At 39.5% G+C, this 18,184-nt stretch overlaps 1 protein-coding gene across 2 annotated transcripts in view; it reads left to right on the top strand.

Annotated features, from left to right (window-relative positions):
* The window catches only part of TTC39B (tetratricopeptide repeat domain 39B), a 164,764-nt gene that overhangs the window by 71,312 nt on the left and 75,268 nt on the right, over window positions 1–18,184 (top strand). The window contains exon 3 of one of the 2 annotated variants that reach the window (XM_066368199.1): window positions 12,416–12,511. The exons of the other annotated variant lie outside the window; for it this stretch is intronic. Within the exon in view, the coding sequence (XP_066224296.1) occupies window positions 12,416–12,511 (96 nt within the window). The remainder of the gene's footprint in view (window positions 1–12,415; window positions 12,512–18,184) is intronic. 2 annotated transcript variants of the gene reach the window in all.

Raw genomic sequence — 18,184 nt, 5'->3', positions numbered from 1 at the left:
GCACTGATTTTTGTTTTTTGCTCCTCTTTGTTTTAGGTTTCTGATGTTTTAAAAGTAATGATACACCTGTCCAAGGCACATATGAGAGTTGATGCTTCCTGCTCCTCTCCCTTCTCTCTCTCTAAAAAAACTGAATGAAGTTAAAAATAAAATATTAAAAAAAATAAAAGAAATGATACACCCCCTCCCCCCTTCAGTGTCGCACTGCAAACCCACGTTCGCACTGCATTCCTCCTTTGGTGGACTAAGGAGAATGGCACAGTGCTGCTTACGCGGCCTCTGCTCGGGACTGCAGGGAGTGCTGGCTTACTGAGCAGCAAGAATATAATAGTCTGTCTAATGGGAAGGTCTTGGCCTCAGTCACTTAAACTATTCAACAACGTCAGCACCACCTTTATGTGATGTTTCAGTCTAAAAGTGATTCTATTAAATAGAATGCATTTCCTCTCATTACATCCCTGTGAAGTAAACAGGGCGGCATTGTTATCCCTCGTCTGGCTTGTGTGCACTCCACCCCCCCCATTTCTTTTTTATTGTGGTAAAATACACATAACATAAACTTAACCATCATGTCCGTTTTTAAATGTACCATTCAGAGGTATTAAATACATTTATAGTGAGCAACAATTGCCACTATCTACCTCCATAAACTTTCTCCTTGTAAACCTGAAACTCTCTACCCATTAAACAGTAACTCCTCCAGCCCCTGGCACCCTCCCTGATATTTTATTTGTATCTGTTATTTGTATCCTTTCTGTTTTTGCAGGCAAGGACACTTAGGCCCATAGAAGTCCCCTGCTTGCCAGTGATGGGCTCCCCTACGGTAAAAGCCCAACATTCTGCCTTGTGTCCCAGCACGCTTGCATTTCAATCACACTCCTGTAGGTTAGTAAAATAAAGACAATTCATAAATTAGATAGAAGATTTCTGTTAGAAATAAGAGAGCCCTCTAATAGGGGAGATTATTTTTTAAACTAAAAAGAATCAGCAAAGAGCCTGACCAGGTGGTGGTGCAGTGGATAGAGCATTGGCCTGGAACTCTGAGGACCCAGGTTCGAAACCTTGAGGTCACCAGCTTGAGTACGGGCTCACTGGCTTGAATGTGGGGTCACTGGCTTGAGCATGGGATCATAGACATGACCCCATGGTTTCTGGCTTGAGCCTAAAGGTCATTGACTTGAGCCCAAGGTTGCTGGCTTGAGACTAAGGTCGCTGGCTTGAGTAAGGGGTTACTGGTTTAAGCAAGGGGTTGCTGGCTTGGCTTGAGCCCCCTGGTCAAGGCACATATGAGAAAGCAATCAATGAACAATTAAGGTGCCATAACAAAGAATTATTGCTTCTCACCTCTCTCTTTTTCTGTCTATTTTGTCCATTTCTCTCTCTCTCTAAAAATAAATAAATAAATAAATAAATAAATAAATAAATAAATAAATAAATATCAAAGAAAAGCAGAAAGTGAAATAGGAGCTGTACCCACTTCTTGCCAATCTAACATCCCATTGTTACTCATTTTGAATAATGTGAGGAGTCCAGTTTGCTTTGCCTAAGGAAGGAATTTGAAGGGCAGAGGCTCTGGTTTTATTTTCCCCTCCGTCAATGATTTGCTGTGGCCGTGGGCAAGACAAACAGCATCTGTTGGGATAGTTTATTTTTTCCTAAGAGACTTGAATCCTACTCCTCATTTTTTTTGTAAGGTTGGAGACACACTATATTTTATACATAATGAACTTTCATTCTTTTCAGTTCTCAATTGGCTCTGAAACTCTCATCCCCATTAAGGACGGAAGAAAAAAACATTGTCAATTAAAGATGATATGATCTGCTCAAATTTCAGTCAGTCTCTTTTGGAATGACTTAGGTTTTCTTGGGGGAGTGGGAAAGGCAAGTGCCCAGTCAAGTAAATCTTTAAATTCTGCAGCGGGCCTGTATCACCCATCTCAAAGGTTTCTCCTCCCTCCGCCTTTCCTTCCCAGGTGCCGCCTGGTGGGGGCGGGAGGAAGGGGTGTGTGACGGAGCATGGCTCTGGGATTGCTGTCTGGTTGATGGCTGTATCCTGTTGTGTTTGTATTCATCTCTGTCCTTGCTGCTGTTACATAGGACAAGGGTCTCAAAGTCTAGCAGTTTTTACTAAATGGTATTCTGCTAAAAGTTAAAGTGTAGTATAGTATTTTGCAGATGTAGCTGTAACTGAATGAACTTAACCAGAACCCAACAGGGATAACTTTAATCAACTTCAAAGAAGAAATCAACATGTAATAAAACATATAGTGTTGTATAAGCAATGCCTATGCATCCCTTCAGGTGGACAGAACTCTTAATGTGAATCTCCTCTACTTGCTGCAAGTAATTAAAACCACCTCATGACCACATGTCTCATCCTTGAATAGAACACCCCAAGCACCAAACCCATTGTGTTTGGTTCCCTGCCTCTGCCAGCCACGCACCTGTGATGGCTGGACTTGTTGGTGTGTCCGTGATCCTCAGGGATTAGCATTCTCCGCTGGCATTGGCTAGTTCAGTGCTTGAGGCCCAGTGACCACTCATTTGATCCCTGTTTCTGCCCTTTGCTAGAGGGACACCTAATCTGTCTTTTAAAAACATTTTCTTACTTTGTAATAATTTCAAACTTAGTGAAAAAGTGTGAGAATAATGCAGAGAACTCTTACTCCATTTTTAACAATTTTGTCACATTATTTTGTTCTCTCTCCTTATACACGTTATTATGTATTTTATGGGGTCATTTGGATGTAGGAGCTCCAGAGAAGGTGGATTAGAAGGATGAATTAGAGAGGGAGATGTCTGGAAATAAGTTCCATGTTCTTTTCTTTTCTCTGCTTTCTTCCAACTCTTCCTTTCGGGTTAAGCTTCTCCACTTTCTTGAAGTCCTCCTTTTGTTGATCTGGCTGTGAGTCTTTCCTCTTCTGGCTGTTGGCTTCTAGTTGTATTTCCAGTTGTTGGTTGTCTTAGAACAGTATGTCTAGGACATCAGATAGTCCAGGTGGTTGATCTGACCAGACGAGAGGAGGGACAATTCCTTCCAATGAAAAATAAAGCAGTGCTGTCCCCCATTCGCTCCTGGTCTGTCCATTTATTCAGTCAGTCAGTCAGCAGTCTTATGGAAGGCTTCCACTTGTAAGGCAGGCAGATCTGCCCAGGTGGACACTTGGCAGGTGGCTTGCTGATGTCACACTGGCTTGCTAGGAGCTGTGATACAATCCTGCCTTCCAGGAGTTTATACTTTGATGGGGAGAGAAACTACATATTTTAAAAAAGTCAATAAAACGAAACTTAGGACAGACTATCACTTTCTTCTATCGAGATGTTCTGCATCTATTAATACAGCTTAAGTTGCCTCGGTTAATATCCTATTATATTCATAAGTTCACTTTTAAATAATTCACCATTTTTTACTGCCATATTGCTTTTTTTTTTTTTTTTGAGAGGAGGGGAGATAGTGAGGCAGACTCCCAAATGTGCCTCAACTGGGGTCCATCTGGCAACCCCTGTCTGGAGTTAGTGCTTAAATCAACTGAGCTATTTTTAGTGCTGGACCAACCTCAATGCCCAGGGCCATGCTCTAACCAATTGAGCCACTGGCTGTAGGAAAGGAAGAGTGAGAGAAGGGGGAGATGGAAAAGGGGGAGAAGCAGATGGTTGCTTCTGCTGTGTGCCCTGACCAGGAATCAAACTGCCGTATTGTTGACTCATATCTTTTTTATTCTGCTTTTAATTAGTTTTGTGATCCAAATTTAGGAATTAATAAGCAGGATAAAAATAATGTGACTTAGCAACATAGTAGTAAAAAGTTGTGAATGATTTAAAGTTTACATTTTACCTTCAGGTATCACCTTTGAGAGCATGAACTGAGTGATTTCATGTAGCTAATGCCTGATACAGAGTCTGTAATATGGCATTCCCAGGTGTTTGTGAGTGAAAATTATACTTTCGTTTACTAATTTAACTCATTCATTTAGTATATCATCTTTTAAAATTATGGTCCATTCCCAGCTTAATTTTTTCTCTGCAGAGTTGATTAGCTTGTTTTTTCTATCTTAATCTCAGTTTCTGATAAAAATATAAAATTGGACAGGGTAAAGGGAAGTCCCTGGCATAAAGCTGTTTAAAGAGTTATGAACCCGTCTGTGTTGACGGACCTGTCACTCCTCACCTTCCGGGTAGGGCTGGGAGAACTCTCGCTGGCTGACATGCACGCAGGCCCTGGTCTGCCAACACTGCTAACGGGGCTGGTGTCAGGAACTCAGAGTGTGCCTGCTCACTGCCACCTGCAGCCCCTGTGAGGGCCACTTCCTTCCGATAAAAAGAGAAAATCTCAGTTCATTTTCTGCAAAGGTAGATACATTACAAATCAGATTGAAATTATAAATGTATGTATAAAATAATTTTGAAAGCAATTCAGGAATTTAGTATTACAGCTATTTTAGATTCAAAACAAAATAACATTGAAGTGTGTTTTCTATGTAGGAAATAAAAAGGTAAAATAAAAAAAACAAAACACTTAAGACATGACTTTTTCAAAGTAGTAAATATTTGGAAGTGTTCTAAAACGTCTAAAGTCACATTAGAAACACATTGGATAGTGATGTATTCTAACTTATACACCTAGAAAGGACTAAAAATAGTATACTGTTCTTGTTTTTTTTTTTCTTTCTTTTTTTTTTTTTTACAGAGACAGAGAGTCAGAGAGAGGGATAGATAGGGACAGACAGACAGGAACGGAGAGAATGAGAAGCATTAATCATCAGTTTTTCATTGCAACACCTTAATTGTTCATTGATTGCTTTCTCATATGTGCCTTGACCATGGGGCTATAGCAGACTGAGTAACCCCTTGCTTGAGCCAGTGACCTTGGGTCCAAGCTAGTGAGCTTCGCTCAAACCAGATGAGCCCGCGCTCAAGCTGGGGACCTCCGGGTCTCGAACCTGGGTCCTCCGCCTCCCAGTTCGACACTATCCACTGCGCCACCGCCTGGTCAGGCTGTTCTTGTATTTTTTTTAGGAGAACTATTTTAAGTTATGTGTGATATAAAATGATGATCAGAAGGTGTTTTCTTAAATTAATATTTGAATATTCCCTTCACAAATTTGAACTTAAATTGTTCAAAATATATATTAACTATATTTTATCCTGATTATAAAAAGTAGTGTATGATCATTTTTGAAATTTGCAAAAAACATAGAAAAGCACAAAGAATATAAAAATCACCCAAGCCCTACAGATAATACGGAGGTTTGTAGTTCTGGTTGAGGAAGTCTAAGCAGAGGGTATTTAGGGGCAGGTTATTTAGTTTGTGAATTGAGAAGTATTTCCTTAAATAGAATAATTATATCATTTGTTTGTGCTGGTCCTTTGTCCTTTGCCAGCTTTTTAATTCCCACCTTCTGAAGGAGCAGGATCGGAGTGGTGAGCAAATGTTGAATTCCTTTCCTTGGATTCTGATAGCGCTGGTGAGAGGCCTGGGCTGAAGTTGAGAGTAAGAAGTGTGTGTGGAGTACCTGTTAATTTCTGGCTGTTCTTGCTCTCCCAGCGACAGCTCCAGCATGTCCACACTTCCTCTGATCAATGGTCATGAGAATGGCTAATTGAAGCCATTGCCTACTGGGCAGAATTTGGTCTGGTGAGCAGCAGTTTTCTTTAGTAAGAAAGACTAGCTGATCATATATGGTCAATATTAAGCAATAGATTTCTTGGAAACCTGGTGGTAGTATCACTGGAGTCCTATGTTCATAACTCCGGGGGACACCATTCAGACTGTAGATTATATAAGTGGTGCCTCTCCTAGCAAACAGCTGGCCTAGCTCCGGGCATTCCTTTTCTCCCTTTAAAGTGAGATTTTACCTTTGATGAAAAAGCTTGAAGGATACTGGTTTTTATTTATTTATTTATTTTTTTAATCAATTTTGGAAATTTTACTTCACTTTCTTTTTTTTCAAGATAAGCTAGCTTTTCATTGTGCAGGAACACAGCACATGGTGTTGAATTTACTTGGGAAATTAACTTTGAATTGATTCTGATGACTATGATTTGAATGAGAGAAGAAATTTAAACAAAGAGCGGAAAACTTTTCATTGGAAAAATAGTTCTACCTTGTGATTAAAAATTAGAGCAGTACAAAATACAAAAATAAAAAGACAACTCAATTAACAAATGGCCAAGGAAACTGAATAGACATTTCTCCAAAGAAGGTATACAAATGGCGAATAAAGACCTATACAGAGGCTCACTCTCATTAGTCATTAGGTAAATACAAGTCAAAACCATAATAAGATACATTTACATCCACTCGGATGGGCAATAACAAGTGTTGGCCAACCTATAGAGAAATTAGAACTCTCATATGTTACTGGTAGGACTGTAGAATCACACAGCCACTTTGGAAAATGGCCTGACAGTTTTTCAAAATGTTAGCTATAATAGAATAATAGCATAGATATAGAATGTCAGTAGCAGCATTACTCATAAATGCCAAAAGGTGGAAATAATCCATATATCCGTCAACTAATAAAACAATAAACAAAATGTGTTATATCCATATGATAGAATATTACCAATAAAAAGGAATGTAGTACTGATAATACAATGACATGAATTAATCTTGAAAACATCATGCTAAGTGAAAAAAGCCAGTTATAGGCAAACTATAGATACAAAAATTGTATTAGTGGTTACCTAGGACTATGGGATTGATTGCTCATGGTTGAATACAAAGTATCTTTTCTGTGACAAAATATTTCAAAGATTAGATTGTGGTAGTCGTTGCACACTGCTGTGAATATGAATATATTTTATATTAAAAATCATTGATTGTATACTTTACATGGGTGAATTGTATGTTCTGGTGAATCGTACCTTGATAAAGCTTTTTTAGAAGCTTGAGATAATTAGAGCAGTGAAAACAAGGCCACGTAAGGATATCTTTTCCAGCACACTAGCACCTATAATTGAAATAACACTTGTTTTCTTTAGCATTTAACAACCAAATAATATTTTTCACTAGCTAAAAATACATTTCTTTTAATATCTCAGTGTAATGTCTTGTTTATGTGTAGCTGTGGAACAGACTAGTCATTCTATTTAAATTTTTAATAACTGCTTTCTTTGGTGGTAAAGATTCTAAAACTGAAGCAATACAAGGTACGTGTAGCATGGCTGTTGTGCAAAGATGCATGGACCCCAGTGCCGCCAGCGTTCCATATATTACAAACCTTTATTGATGGAAGGAAGAGAAGACCTGAATAAAAGTGTATAGATGTGAAAATGTAATGTTATAAAGACAGCAATTCTCTGCAAAGTTTGCTAAAAACCATGGCAGGACTTTGCTTGTAACTTAACTTACTCTAAAATTTATAACTAAGAATGAGGGTAAAATAATACCAATCCCTTCCCAACCCCCCCAAAAGGAACATTTAATAAAGTAGAGAGCTTGCTCCATTGGCGTCTAAAGAAAGTCATGATAATGAAAATCATGTGAGGGGCAGAGAGAGGCAGATATACAAGTAGAACACAAGAGTGCCTGGAGACAGACCTGCACACACGTGGAAACTTCCCTGTGTTATAGTGATAACAGTGTTATTCAGTATGTCGCGTATAAAAATTCCAGCATGAACAAATGTCAAACATCTATTTATCAATGAAGTAATCAGCAAGGTGGTAAAACTGGTTCCAAGAATTTTTGGGGAACTGAAGAAAGAATGTTAGAATAAGACTTGTTATATACAAAAACTGGTTGGTCTCTTACAAGGCAATAAAACCATAACCTTACTAGACAAATTATTTGGATATTTACCAGATAGAAAAACCTACAAGTTAACATATAATTTTACAGAGTATAGGCCTCAGTCGAGAGTAAATAGCAAATCAGGCCCTGGCCAAGCAGCTCTCAGTTGTCTGGAGGGTCACCCCCATACAACAAGGCTGCAGGTTTGATTTCTGGTCAGGACACATACAAGAATCAACCAATGAATGCATAAATAAGTAGAACATCAAATCAATGTTTCTCTCTCTCTCTCAAATTAATTTAAAAAATAGTAAATAGTAGATCAAACAAAGGTGTATACCTTTGGCTGGGCCTGTTAGACAGTACTCCATGGTGACATTGAGAGGACACTGGTTCTCTTGTCTTATTTCCAAGCTAAGGCGTAGCTGAAGAATGAGTTATTTATTGGTGTTGGGCTAATTTCCTGTCCACGTGGGAAACAAATATGTGCAGCTCACACTGTACACAAAAATGAATTCCAGATATACTTGCATGTTATATTATTTTCTCCATGTATTTGAAACATTTCTCATAAAAAAATTATTTCTTTTTTTTTTGTTTGTTTTTTATTTTTTAAAATTTTTTTACAGAGACAGAGAGAGAGTCAGAGAGAGGGATAGGCAGGGACAGACAGGAACGGAGAGAGATGAGAAGCATCAATCATTAGTTTTTCATTGCATGTTGCAACACCTTAGTTGTTCATTGATTGCTTTCTCATATGTGCCTTGACCATGGACCTTCAGCAGACCGAGTAACCCCTGGCTGGAACCAGCGACCTTGGGTTCAAGCTGGTGGGCTTTTTGCTTAAACCAGATGAGCCCACGCTCAAGCTGGCGACCTCTGGGTCTCGAACCTGGGTCCTCTGCATCCCAGTTTGACGCTCTATCCACTGTGCCACTGCCTGGTCAGGCAAAAAAAAAATTATTTCTTGATGAAACACTAGGTAGTTGTTTAAGTGAGTGAATTAGAACTATATCAAAATACTACTAAATAAAATCTTGGTTTGTAGCATGATATACTTATTGTGATATTAATATAAATTTAAGATACTATAGAATTTCTAGGACATTGTATACATGTATATAAAAGCATAAAGGACTAAAGGCATCTAGCCCAAACTGTTATACCTCAGAAAAGATGTATAAAATCTAAAATAATTTTATTAATAATTATTAAGTTCTGTTAAATTCAAGTCTATTATGCCAGGAAAAGACATTAGACATAGCTTTGAAACATGCAACACTTAACTGGCACAAGATACTTGATTTTAGCAGAAAAGATGAGGGCTTTTAAAAATTATCTTGAGAAAATGACCAGAGATTAAGAAACAAATTTATAGCACTATCTTATGCTGTGTGCTCAAATTATAAATGGATCAACAAATTAAATATGAAAAAGTAACAAAATCAGTACAATGATATTAGATAATCTTTGCGCAGGGAAGTTTCCTTAAGTAAGCCCTCAAAACCAGCAATGTTGAAGGAAAGAATGATTAATTAAAAAAAATCTTTTTTTGATTTTATTAATTCATTTTTAAGAGACACAGAGAGAGAAACAGAAAGAGAGAGAGAAGGGGGAAGAGCTGGAAACATCAACTCCCATATGTGCCTTGACTAGGCCAGTGCTGGGGTTTGAACTGGCAACCTCAGGGTTACAGGTCAGTGCTTTATCCACTGCGCCACCACAGGTCAGGAAAGAATGATTAATTTTGATTAAAAAAAAACAACTCAAAAATTTCAACACTGGAGAGAATTTTATAATTAAAGCTAAAGACAAATAAGAAACAGAGACATCTTTTACAGTACATTTCTCTCTTTTTTAAAATTTTTTATTTTTTTGTGACAGAGACACTCAGAGAGAGGGACAGATAGGGATAGACAACTAGGAAGGGACAGAGAAGAGTAGCATCAATTCTTCGTTGTGGCACCTTAGTTGTTCATTGATTGCTTTCTCAACATTCTCTGCATCCCAGTCCAATGTTCTATCCACTGTGCCACTGCCTGGTCAGGCTACAGTACATTTTTGATACCATCTTTTTCTTGTCCTTATAAGTGAATCTATAAGAGAACAGATGGGCAAAAATGGTCCAAAAGGGTAGACGGCCTCTTGAATCTTTATTTTTCCAAGTCTGTGAAAAGAGATGGCAGCACTGCCCAGAGTCTTGCTTATGTAGTGCTTGGTGCTTCCTCTGCTCCAGTAGAAAGTTCTTGTGATGGAACATAGCCTGACTTCAAGCTACATTCCCCTTTATCTGTGGTATTGTTTTCCCTACCACCACTCACACCCAACCACTCTTAAGAAGTATCTTGATTTTCCCCTATCCTGATGTGTAAAATTTAGGGAACTTGATCTATTCAAGGTAAGATGAATGTTGAATGTAAAAGTTAGAGGGTACTAGGAAGCTTGAAAGGTGGAATATAATCTTACTCCACTTAATTGAAGGCATTATATATTTTAGAATTAAAAAAAAAAAAGCCTGACCAGGCGGTGGCGCAGTGGATAGAGTGTCGGACTGGGATATGGAGGACCCAGGTTCGAGACCCCAAGGTTGCCAGCTTGAGCATGGACTCATCTGGTTTCAACAAGGCTCACCAGCTTGGACCCAAGGTCGCTGGCTCGTGCAAGGGGTTACTTGGTCTGCTGTAGCCCTCCGGTCAAGGCACATATGAAAAATCAATCAATGAACAACCAAGGAGCCACAAAAAAGAATTGATTTTTCTCATCTCTCTTCGTTCCTATCTGTCTGTCCCTATCTGTCCCTCTCTCTGACTCAGTCTCTGTCACAAAACTAAAAAAAAAAAAAAAAAAGGTTTCCATCCAAGTACTAACCAGGCCCAGCCCTGCTTAAGTTTCAAGATCAGACGATGCCAGGTGTGGAGGGGACTTGGGATGGTGAACACACAGTGCAGATGATGTGTTAAGGAGTGGTACACCTGAAATCCGTATGATTTTTTTTTAAGTGAGAATATGGGAGATAGAGACAGAGACTCCTGCATGCACCCTGATTGGGATCCACCCGGCCGGCAACTCTGTCTAGGGCCAATGAATGAATCAACTGAGTTATTTTTAGTGCCTGAGGCCAATGCTTGGACTAACTGAGCCACTGGCTGCAAGAAGGGAAGAGAGAGAGAAGGGGAAAAGGGAGCGGAAAAGAAGCAGATGGTTGCATCTCATGTGTTCCCTGACCCAGGATCAAACCCGGACTTCCTTATACCTGGCCAGTGCTCTATCCACTGGGCTAACTGGCCAGGGCCAGAGATCTGTATGATTTTATTAACCAATGTCACCCAATAAATTCAATAAGAAATTAAACATATAAAAGAATAATAAAGCTTCCCTAAAGGGATAGTCAATAATTCATTCTTCTTTATAGGAAGTCTGCTCTTAAGGTGAACGAAGCAGGAGATGGGGCTTCTGTTGTAATTCAGGGCAGGCTCCTCTGTGGACATTTCCTTCTCTTGAGTGGCTCTGGGTTAATCAAGTAGCCTAAGGTTCTGGAAACCAGATCAGTGTCCGCCTCATCTATGTCAGTTCAGTACTTTGTGGTATATAGACAATCGGACACGAAGCACTTCATTAAAAACAAGATATCTTACAAAATATATGCCCTTTAATTCAACAATTTCTCTTCAGGAAATACTCAGGCAAAAGTGTGTGAAGGGACATATTACACTATTGCTTGTAGTCACAAAACATTGGGAGCAACCTCCATGCCCCCAAATGAGGCTCGGGTAACAAATTATGCTACTTCCTTCCATTCAACAAAATGCTGTGCAGACACAAAACAATTCTATTTATTGAAAAGAAAAGTTTCAGGATAAAATAAGGTCTTAATGAAGGAAGTCAGCGTATGTCACCCCTAAATATGCCTCTTTGACATAAAAATTATTTTGAACTGAAGGCAATTAAGCAGTAAAAGGCAGAAAAAGCTCTCTTTCTGCATTAAGGCAGGAAATAAATTCTTACACTGGAGACAGATACTTATCAGACCACAGAATCTGCCAACAAACCTTATTAAAGTAATCATTCTGTTCCTGGTTACTTCTTCACCATTTACTACTCCTAGTCTAAAAGGTATAAAAGCCTGCTCTTTGCTCATTTGTTTGGGTCTTTATTTTCTTGTGAAGGCTCCCAAGTACCTGTAGTAATTCAATAAAAATTTATATGCTTTTCTCTTGTTCGTCTGTCTTTGTTACTTTTGAGACCCACTCAGGGTCTAAGCCCCCCCTCCCCAAGAGGGTCAAAGAAAATTTTTTTCTCTACTATAATATTCCATTTTAATAAAATATAAAAACGTTATGTATAAGTTTATTTGAGAAAAGATCTGGAAGAATATATACAAGGTACAATGCTGTCTTTGGGTAGAGAACTATAGAGGGTGATTTCAGTTAATTCCTTTTTTGTGTGTATGAGAATAAAAGAAAAATAAGTTTATTTTGGAGGGGCTGTATTTCAGGAATATTCATCGCATAACAGTAGATTTTTGTTATTACTTGGTTTTCCAAATTGCTAAGAAATAAATGTGAGAAGTACCAAATAATTGAAGGGCTGTGTGGTGTGCTTAAATTTATGTGGACTTTTCCCTGTAAGACAAAGAAAAACCTCACTTTGTCTTTTTTTTCTTCTTCTTTTTATTATCAGGCCTTTCTGCGCAGATATGGCAACAAGCAGCCATCACTTAGCATCATTAGATACAAAACGAGCCTCTGGACATCACCGATCATCGAATGTGAGCAGGTCAGAAAGGGTGTACGAGCATTCCTGGGGGCACCAGCGCAGCCCACTGGCGAACTGTAATGCTGATGTTAGAACAGGGATCTGTGTTTTATGGCTTGATGGGGAGGGGAGAGGCCCAGGCGGGGAGGAGAGAGGCCCAGGTGGTAAGGTGTCCGTTTCACAAATTAGGGAAGGAGGCTGAGGGACTCAGTGAATAAATGTCACTGTCACATAAAAGCAGAAACAAAACTAAATTCAACTTTTGGGGCACAGCTCTCTTTGTATCTTTTTTATCTTAAAATTTTTTAACCATTAATTTTTTAATAAAATAATATAACCACATTGCCAAGCGTCGGGGAAAACGAAGGACAGGAGAAACATAAACTGTAGTTATGACACGTTAATGCGACTGTTATGGTGTATTTCATCCCAGTTTTTTTTCCTAGGCATGTGTTTCTTAAGATGGATATAACCACAGCGTTTTCAATCAAATTTGTATTATGGTTATTTTCCTACTTATAGTCTTCTTGTTATCTTGGGTTAAAAAGTACATTTAAACATGTTTATTGTAGAAAATTCAGGAAATATAGAAAATCATAAAGAATAAAATATATATTACTATCACTATAACTATCATAACTATTTTGAGGTGTGTATTTGTTTTTCTCTTCATATCTAGAGATACTTTTTAAATCATTGCTTAATTGGGATCATATTAAATATGCTATTTAGTAACTTGCTTTTTAAAATTTAGTAAAGCATGACATTTTTTCTTTGCATTATTTTTTATAATATCACATTTAATTGCTAAATATTGTTCCTTTCCTGCCTATTCTGGAATTCACTAGTTGTTTCTTTTTAAACATGTAGGGTATTTCTTTATCATTTATTAAGGCAACTCTATTAAAGCTATTTTTTTTTTTTTTTGTATTTTTCTGAAGCTGGAAACGGGGAGAGACAGCCAGACAGACTCCCGCATGCACCCGACCGGGATCCACCCGGCACGCCCACCAGGGGCGAGGCTCTGTCCACCAGGGGGCGATGCTCTGCCCCTCCGGGGCATCGCTCTGCCGCGACCAGAGCCACTCTAGCGCCTGGGGCAGAGGCCAAGGAGCCATCCCCAGCACCCGGGCCATCTTTGCTCCAATGGAGCCTTGGCTGCGGGAGGGGAAGAGAGAGACAGAGAGGAAGAAGGGGGGGGGGTGGAGAAGCAAATGGGTGCTTCTCCTATGTGCCCTGGCCGGGAATCGAACCCGGGTCCCCTGCACACCAGGCCGACGCTCTACCGCTGAGCCAACCGGCCAGGGCCTGCCTATTTATTTATTTATTTATTTTTACTACCACAAGAGAGTGGTTTTCATTATCCTTACGGGTTTATTGAACTTTAAATTATATAGCAGATCTTTAGCATTTTGGAATTTGCATTTGAAACTTTAGCTATTTATGAGTTTCTCCACAATATTCATGGACTTGGCAGTTTGGCAGTGTCAGAAAGGGGTGCGGTAATATGAGGATTGAGGAATGGAGGTGAACTTGAAAATAACTTGAAAGGCTCTTAAGGCATTTATTTTCTGCATTACTATTTTACTCCATATGTCCCTGTTCATGGAAATATGAGTTTTCTTCAGAAATGTGTGTCCCTCTTTCAGAGGTATCTTCTAATTTATCTGATAGTTTCCTAGGTAACTACTGCATCAATATTTATAACACTGAGTTTGAAAGCTGTAATAGAATAGCTAAAAAAAGGTATTGAAAGCAATAATAAATAAAGGGTATGATATTTAGAGAGAGCTGTGAGCTGGATATATAGACTAGGACTCTTCAGCGTCTGTGTAGTTTTGAAGTCATGAACCACAAATGCTATTTCTAAGAGAGAGCAAAACAAATAGGAGAATGGAGGAGGGAACCTTTGGGAGCACAGACCTGAAGGGATGGCTGAGGGGATGAGAGTGCAGGCAAGAGCTAAGAGAGAGATGCGTGGGAGAGAGGCGGCCTCCATGGGACGGTGGCTGTGGGGCGGGCAGGGCTTTCAGGGAGGGGTGATTTGGAAATTCAGTCAATAGAGCCAGGTGTCGCAGAGGTCTGCGTACATATAGGTTGAAAAATATCTTTTGCAATTGCAGTTAGTTATCAGAGACCTTTAGTTTGGAGGGTTTCAAGCAAGTTGGGGCAGGAGCCAGGCTGTGCTGGCTGAAGGTGAATGAGGGGGTGGGGCAGTGAAGAAAGTGAGTGTCAGTTCCTTTTTGAAGCTCTGGCCCACAAAGAAAAGGAGCAGGAGAAGTTGTGTTTTAAGAGAGAAAACAAGAGTGAGGGAAAGTTACCTTTTCTTACCAGTTTAACTTTAAAGAGAAATAATTAAGATCTGTGTGAGTTTCTGAGTTGAAAAGGGGTCAGAGAAGAGGAGGTTAGAGATATATAAAGGAAGTTCCGGTCAAGATGGTGGAGTAGGTAAACTGTGCTTGCCTTCTCCCACACCACATCAACATTATGACTGCATTACAGAACAGCCACCCTTGAGAACAACCTGAGGTCTAGCTGAACAGAGGTCATGTAAAGAAGGCTGTAAAGAAGCAGCCAAGTTGAGGCTGGCAGGAGGGGTGACCACAAAACAGGCTACGCCCACATGTGCTGGTTAAGAATCAGCAGGGATATCTTGGCTGTGAAGGTTCCCCCTGGGGAGGAGAGATTTCAAGACCCACACTGGGCTCCCCAGCCTGGACCACCAGTGCTGGGAAGAAGAGTCCCCATAACATCTGGCTGTGAAAATCAGCAGGGATCCTGTCCCTCCTGGTAAGAGGAGAGGTTGCTGGAGTCCCAGGCGTTTCTCTTACAGGGCGTGCACATGGACTTACTTGCTCTGAGCTCCAGCACTGGGGCAGCAGCTCAGAAAGCACCAATGACAGGAGGGGCAGCTTTCTCCCAGATGAAGTGCTGGCAAATAGCCAAAGCAATCTTGAGAAAGAAGAACAAAGTTTGTAGGTACTGTGCTACCTGATATCAAACTGTGCTATAAGGCCATAGTAATCAAAACAGTATAGTATTCGCATAAAAACAGACACACAGATTAATGGAACAGAATGCAGAGTCCAGAAGTAAAGCCCGACCTATATGGTCAGTTAACCTATGACAAAGGAAGGAAGAATGTACAATGCGGTAAAGAGAGTCCCTTCAATAAATGGTGTTGGGAAAACCCGACAGGGTTATGCAAAAATAAAGAAAAAGAAACATCTACTTTCTTACACCATATACAAGAATAAACTCAAAATCGATTAAAGACTTAAATGTGAGACCTGAAACCATAAAACGCCTAAAAGAAAACATGGGCAGTAAACTCTCTGACTTTGATCTTAGTAATATTTTTTTGGATATGTCTCCTCAGGCAAGGGAAACAAAGGAAAAAATAAACAAATGGGACTACCTCAAACTAAAAAGTTTTTGCATGAAAAAGGAAACAATAAATGGGAAAGAACGTGCTGACTGGGAGAAGATACCCACCAGTGCTACATGCAGTAGGGTAATAGCCTATTAGAAAATGGGCAGAGGATCTGAATAAGCACTTCTCCAAAGAGGACATACAGATGGCCAATATGTATGAAAGGATGCTCAGTGTCACTAATCATAAGAGAAATGCAAGTTAAAACCACAATGAGGTATCACCTCACACCTGACAGAGCCAAACAAGGATTGGTGAGGATACTGAGAAAAAGGAACCCTCGGGCACTGCTGGTGGACATGCTGATTGGCGCAGCCACTGTGGGAAACAGAATGGAAGTTCCTCAAAAAATTGAAAATATGTAGAATTACTCGATGACACAGCAATTTCATTTCTGCATATTTACCCAAAGAAATCAAAACACTAATTCAAAAAGATACATACACTCCTGTGTTCACCACAGCATTATTTACAATAGCCAAGATAGGGAAACAGACCATTGATAGATGATTGGATCAAGAAGTGGGGCGCCCTGGCTAGATAGCTCAGGTGGTTAGACTGTTGTCCCAATACACAAAGGTTGTGGTTTCGATCCCTGGTCAGGGCATACACAGGAACAGATCGATGTTTCTGCCTCTCTTTCTTCCTCTCTAAAATCAACAAATACAAATTAGAAAAAAAGAAAAAAAGAAGTGGGACAGCCTGACCAGATGGTGGCGCAGTGGATAGAGCGTCGGACTGGGATGCAGAAGGACCCAGGTTCGAGACCCCGAGGTCGCCAGCTTGAGCGCGGGCTCATCTGGCTTGAGCAAAGAGCTCACCAGCTTGGACCCAAGGTCGCTGGCTCCAGCAGGGGGTCACTCGGTCTGCTGAAGGCCCATGGTCAAGGCACATGTGAGAAAGCAATCAATGAACAACTAAGAAGTCGCAATGCGCAACGAGAAACTGATGATTGATGCTTCTCATCTCTCTCCGTTCCTGTCTGTCTGTCCCTGTCTATCTCTGCCTCTGTAAAAAAAAAAAAGAAGTGGGACATACATACAATGGAATATTACTCGACCATAAAAGAAATCTTACTATTTGTGACAACATGGATGGACCTAGAGGTTATTATACTAAGTGAAATAAGTCAAAAAAGATAAAGACAGATACCATATGATTTTCCTTATATATGGAATGTTAAAAAAATAAACAAAAAAAGCAGAAACAGACTTGTAATACAGAGAACAAACTGATGATTGCCAGAAGAGGGGGCTTTGGGGCTGGATGAATAAAGTAAATGAATTAAGAAGTACAAATTGGTAGTTATAAATAGTCACAAGGACATAAGGTACAGCATAGGATATGTAGTCATTAATATTGTAATAACTATGTATGGTGCCAGGTGGGTACTGGTCTTATTGGGAGATTACTTTGTAGGTTATATAAATGTCTAATTATTAATACTATTATATCTGTTTACCCGAGTGTCATATAATATTGCATGTCGACTTTAATTGAAAAATAAATAAACAAAAGATATATAAATGATGAAATGGAGAGAAATGTAAGAAATTATTTATAAGCATAGTCAGTATATTGTAATAACATTTGCAGATTTCACAGCCTTTTCCTTTTTAAAAAATTAAACAGTAAAAACTCCTACTCTGCCTTTTAGTGTATTTGTAAAAACAAACAGTTGTAAAGATATTCTGGAGCAGCCTAAACAGACATCTCTAAAGTGGAACAAATCTACCCTTTTGGACAAGTATGTGGGTAGTTAGATTATGTAGAACAAAACAGCACCCTACCTAATCTATCACTCCTCCTGTGAATCCTTACTCCACAGATACCCAATTATTTATTCCTCAGCACAAAGTTGTGAGGCAGTCAAGGAGGGTGTTTGGGTCACTATTTGAGAAACAAGAAATCCTGGATATCAAATGACATACCCAAGGTGCTATGTCCAGGCAGTGGTTGAATTGCAATTTGATGCTCTGTCGTCTCATTTCCAGGCCAGTACACCTTTCATGAACCTCCCTGATTATAACCCCTGTCGTTTATTTAGTCTTACAGTGCTTTGACAACCATGGTTTCTTTTGAGTGTTTTTCAACTTGAAAGAGCCAGCAGAGAATCTTCCCTTATAAGGATCACAATGCCTTGTAACACTGATATCCTTTGAGTTTGAGTTTATTGCTCGTGTCCTTACAGGGCACCGTGACACAAAGCTTCAGTCATTTGTAAGTTTTGTGTTCATACTTCAAGTCTGTTGACACATTGG

This window comes from Saccopteryx leptura, chromosome 2, assembly GCF_036850995.1.
Source record: "Saccopteryx leptura isolate mSacLep1 chromosome 2, mSacLep1_pri_phased_curated, whole genome shotgun sequence".
Taxonomy (NCBI): domain Eukaryota; kingdom Metazoa; phylum Chordata; class Mammalia; order Chiroptera; family Emballonuridae; genus Saccopteryx; species Saccopteryx leptura.
The sequence above is the reverse complement of the archived record's forward strand: the minus strand, read 5'-3'. Positions and strand labels throughout refer to the sequence as shown.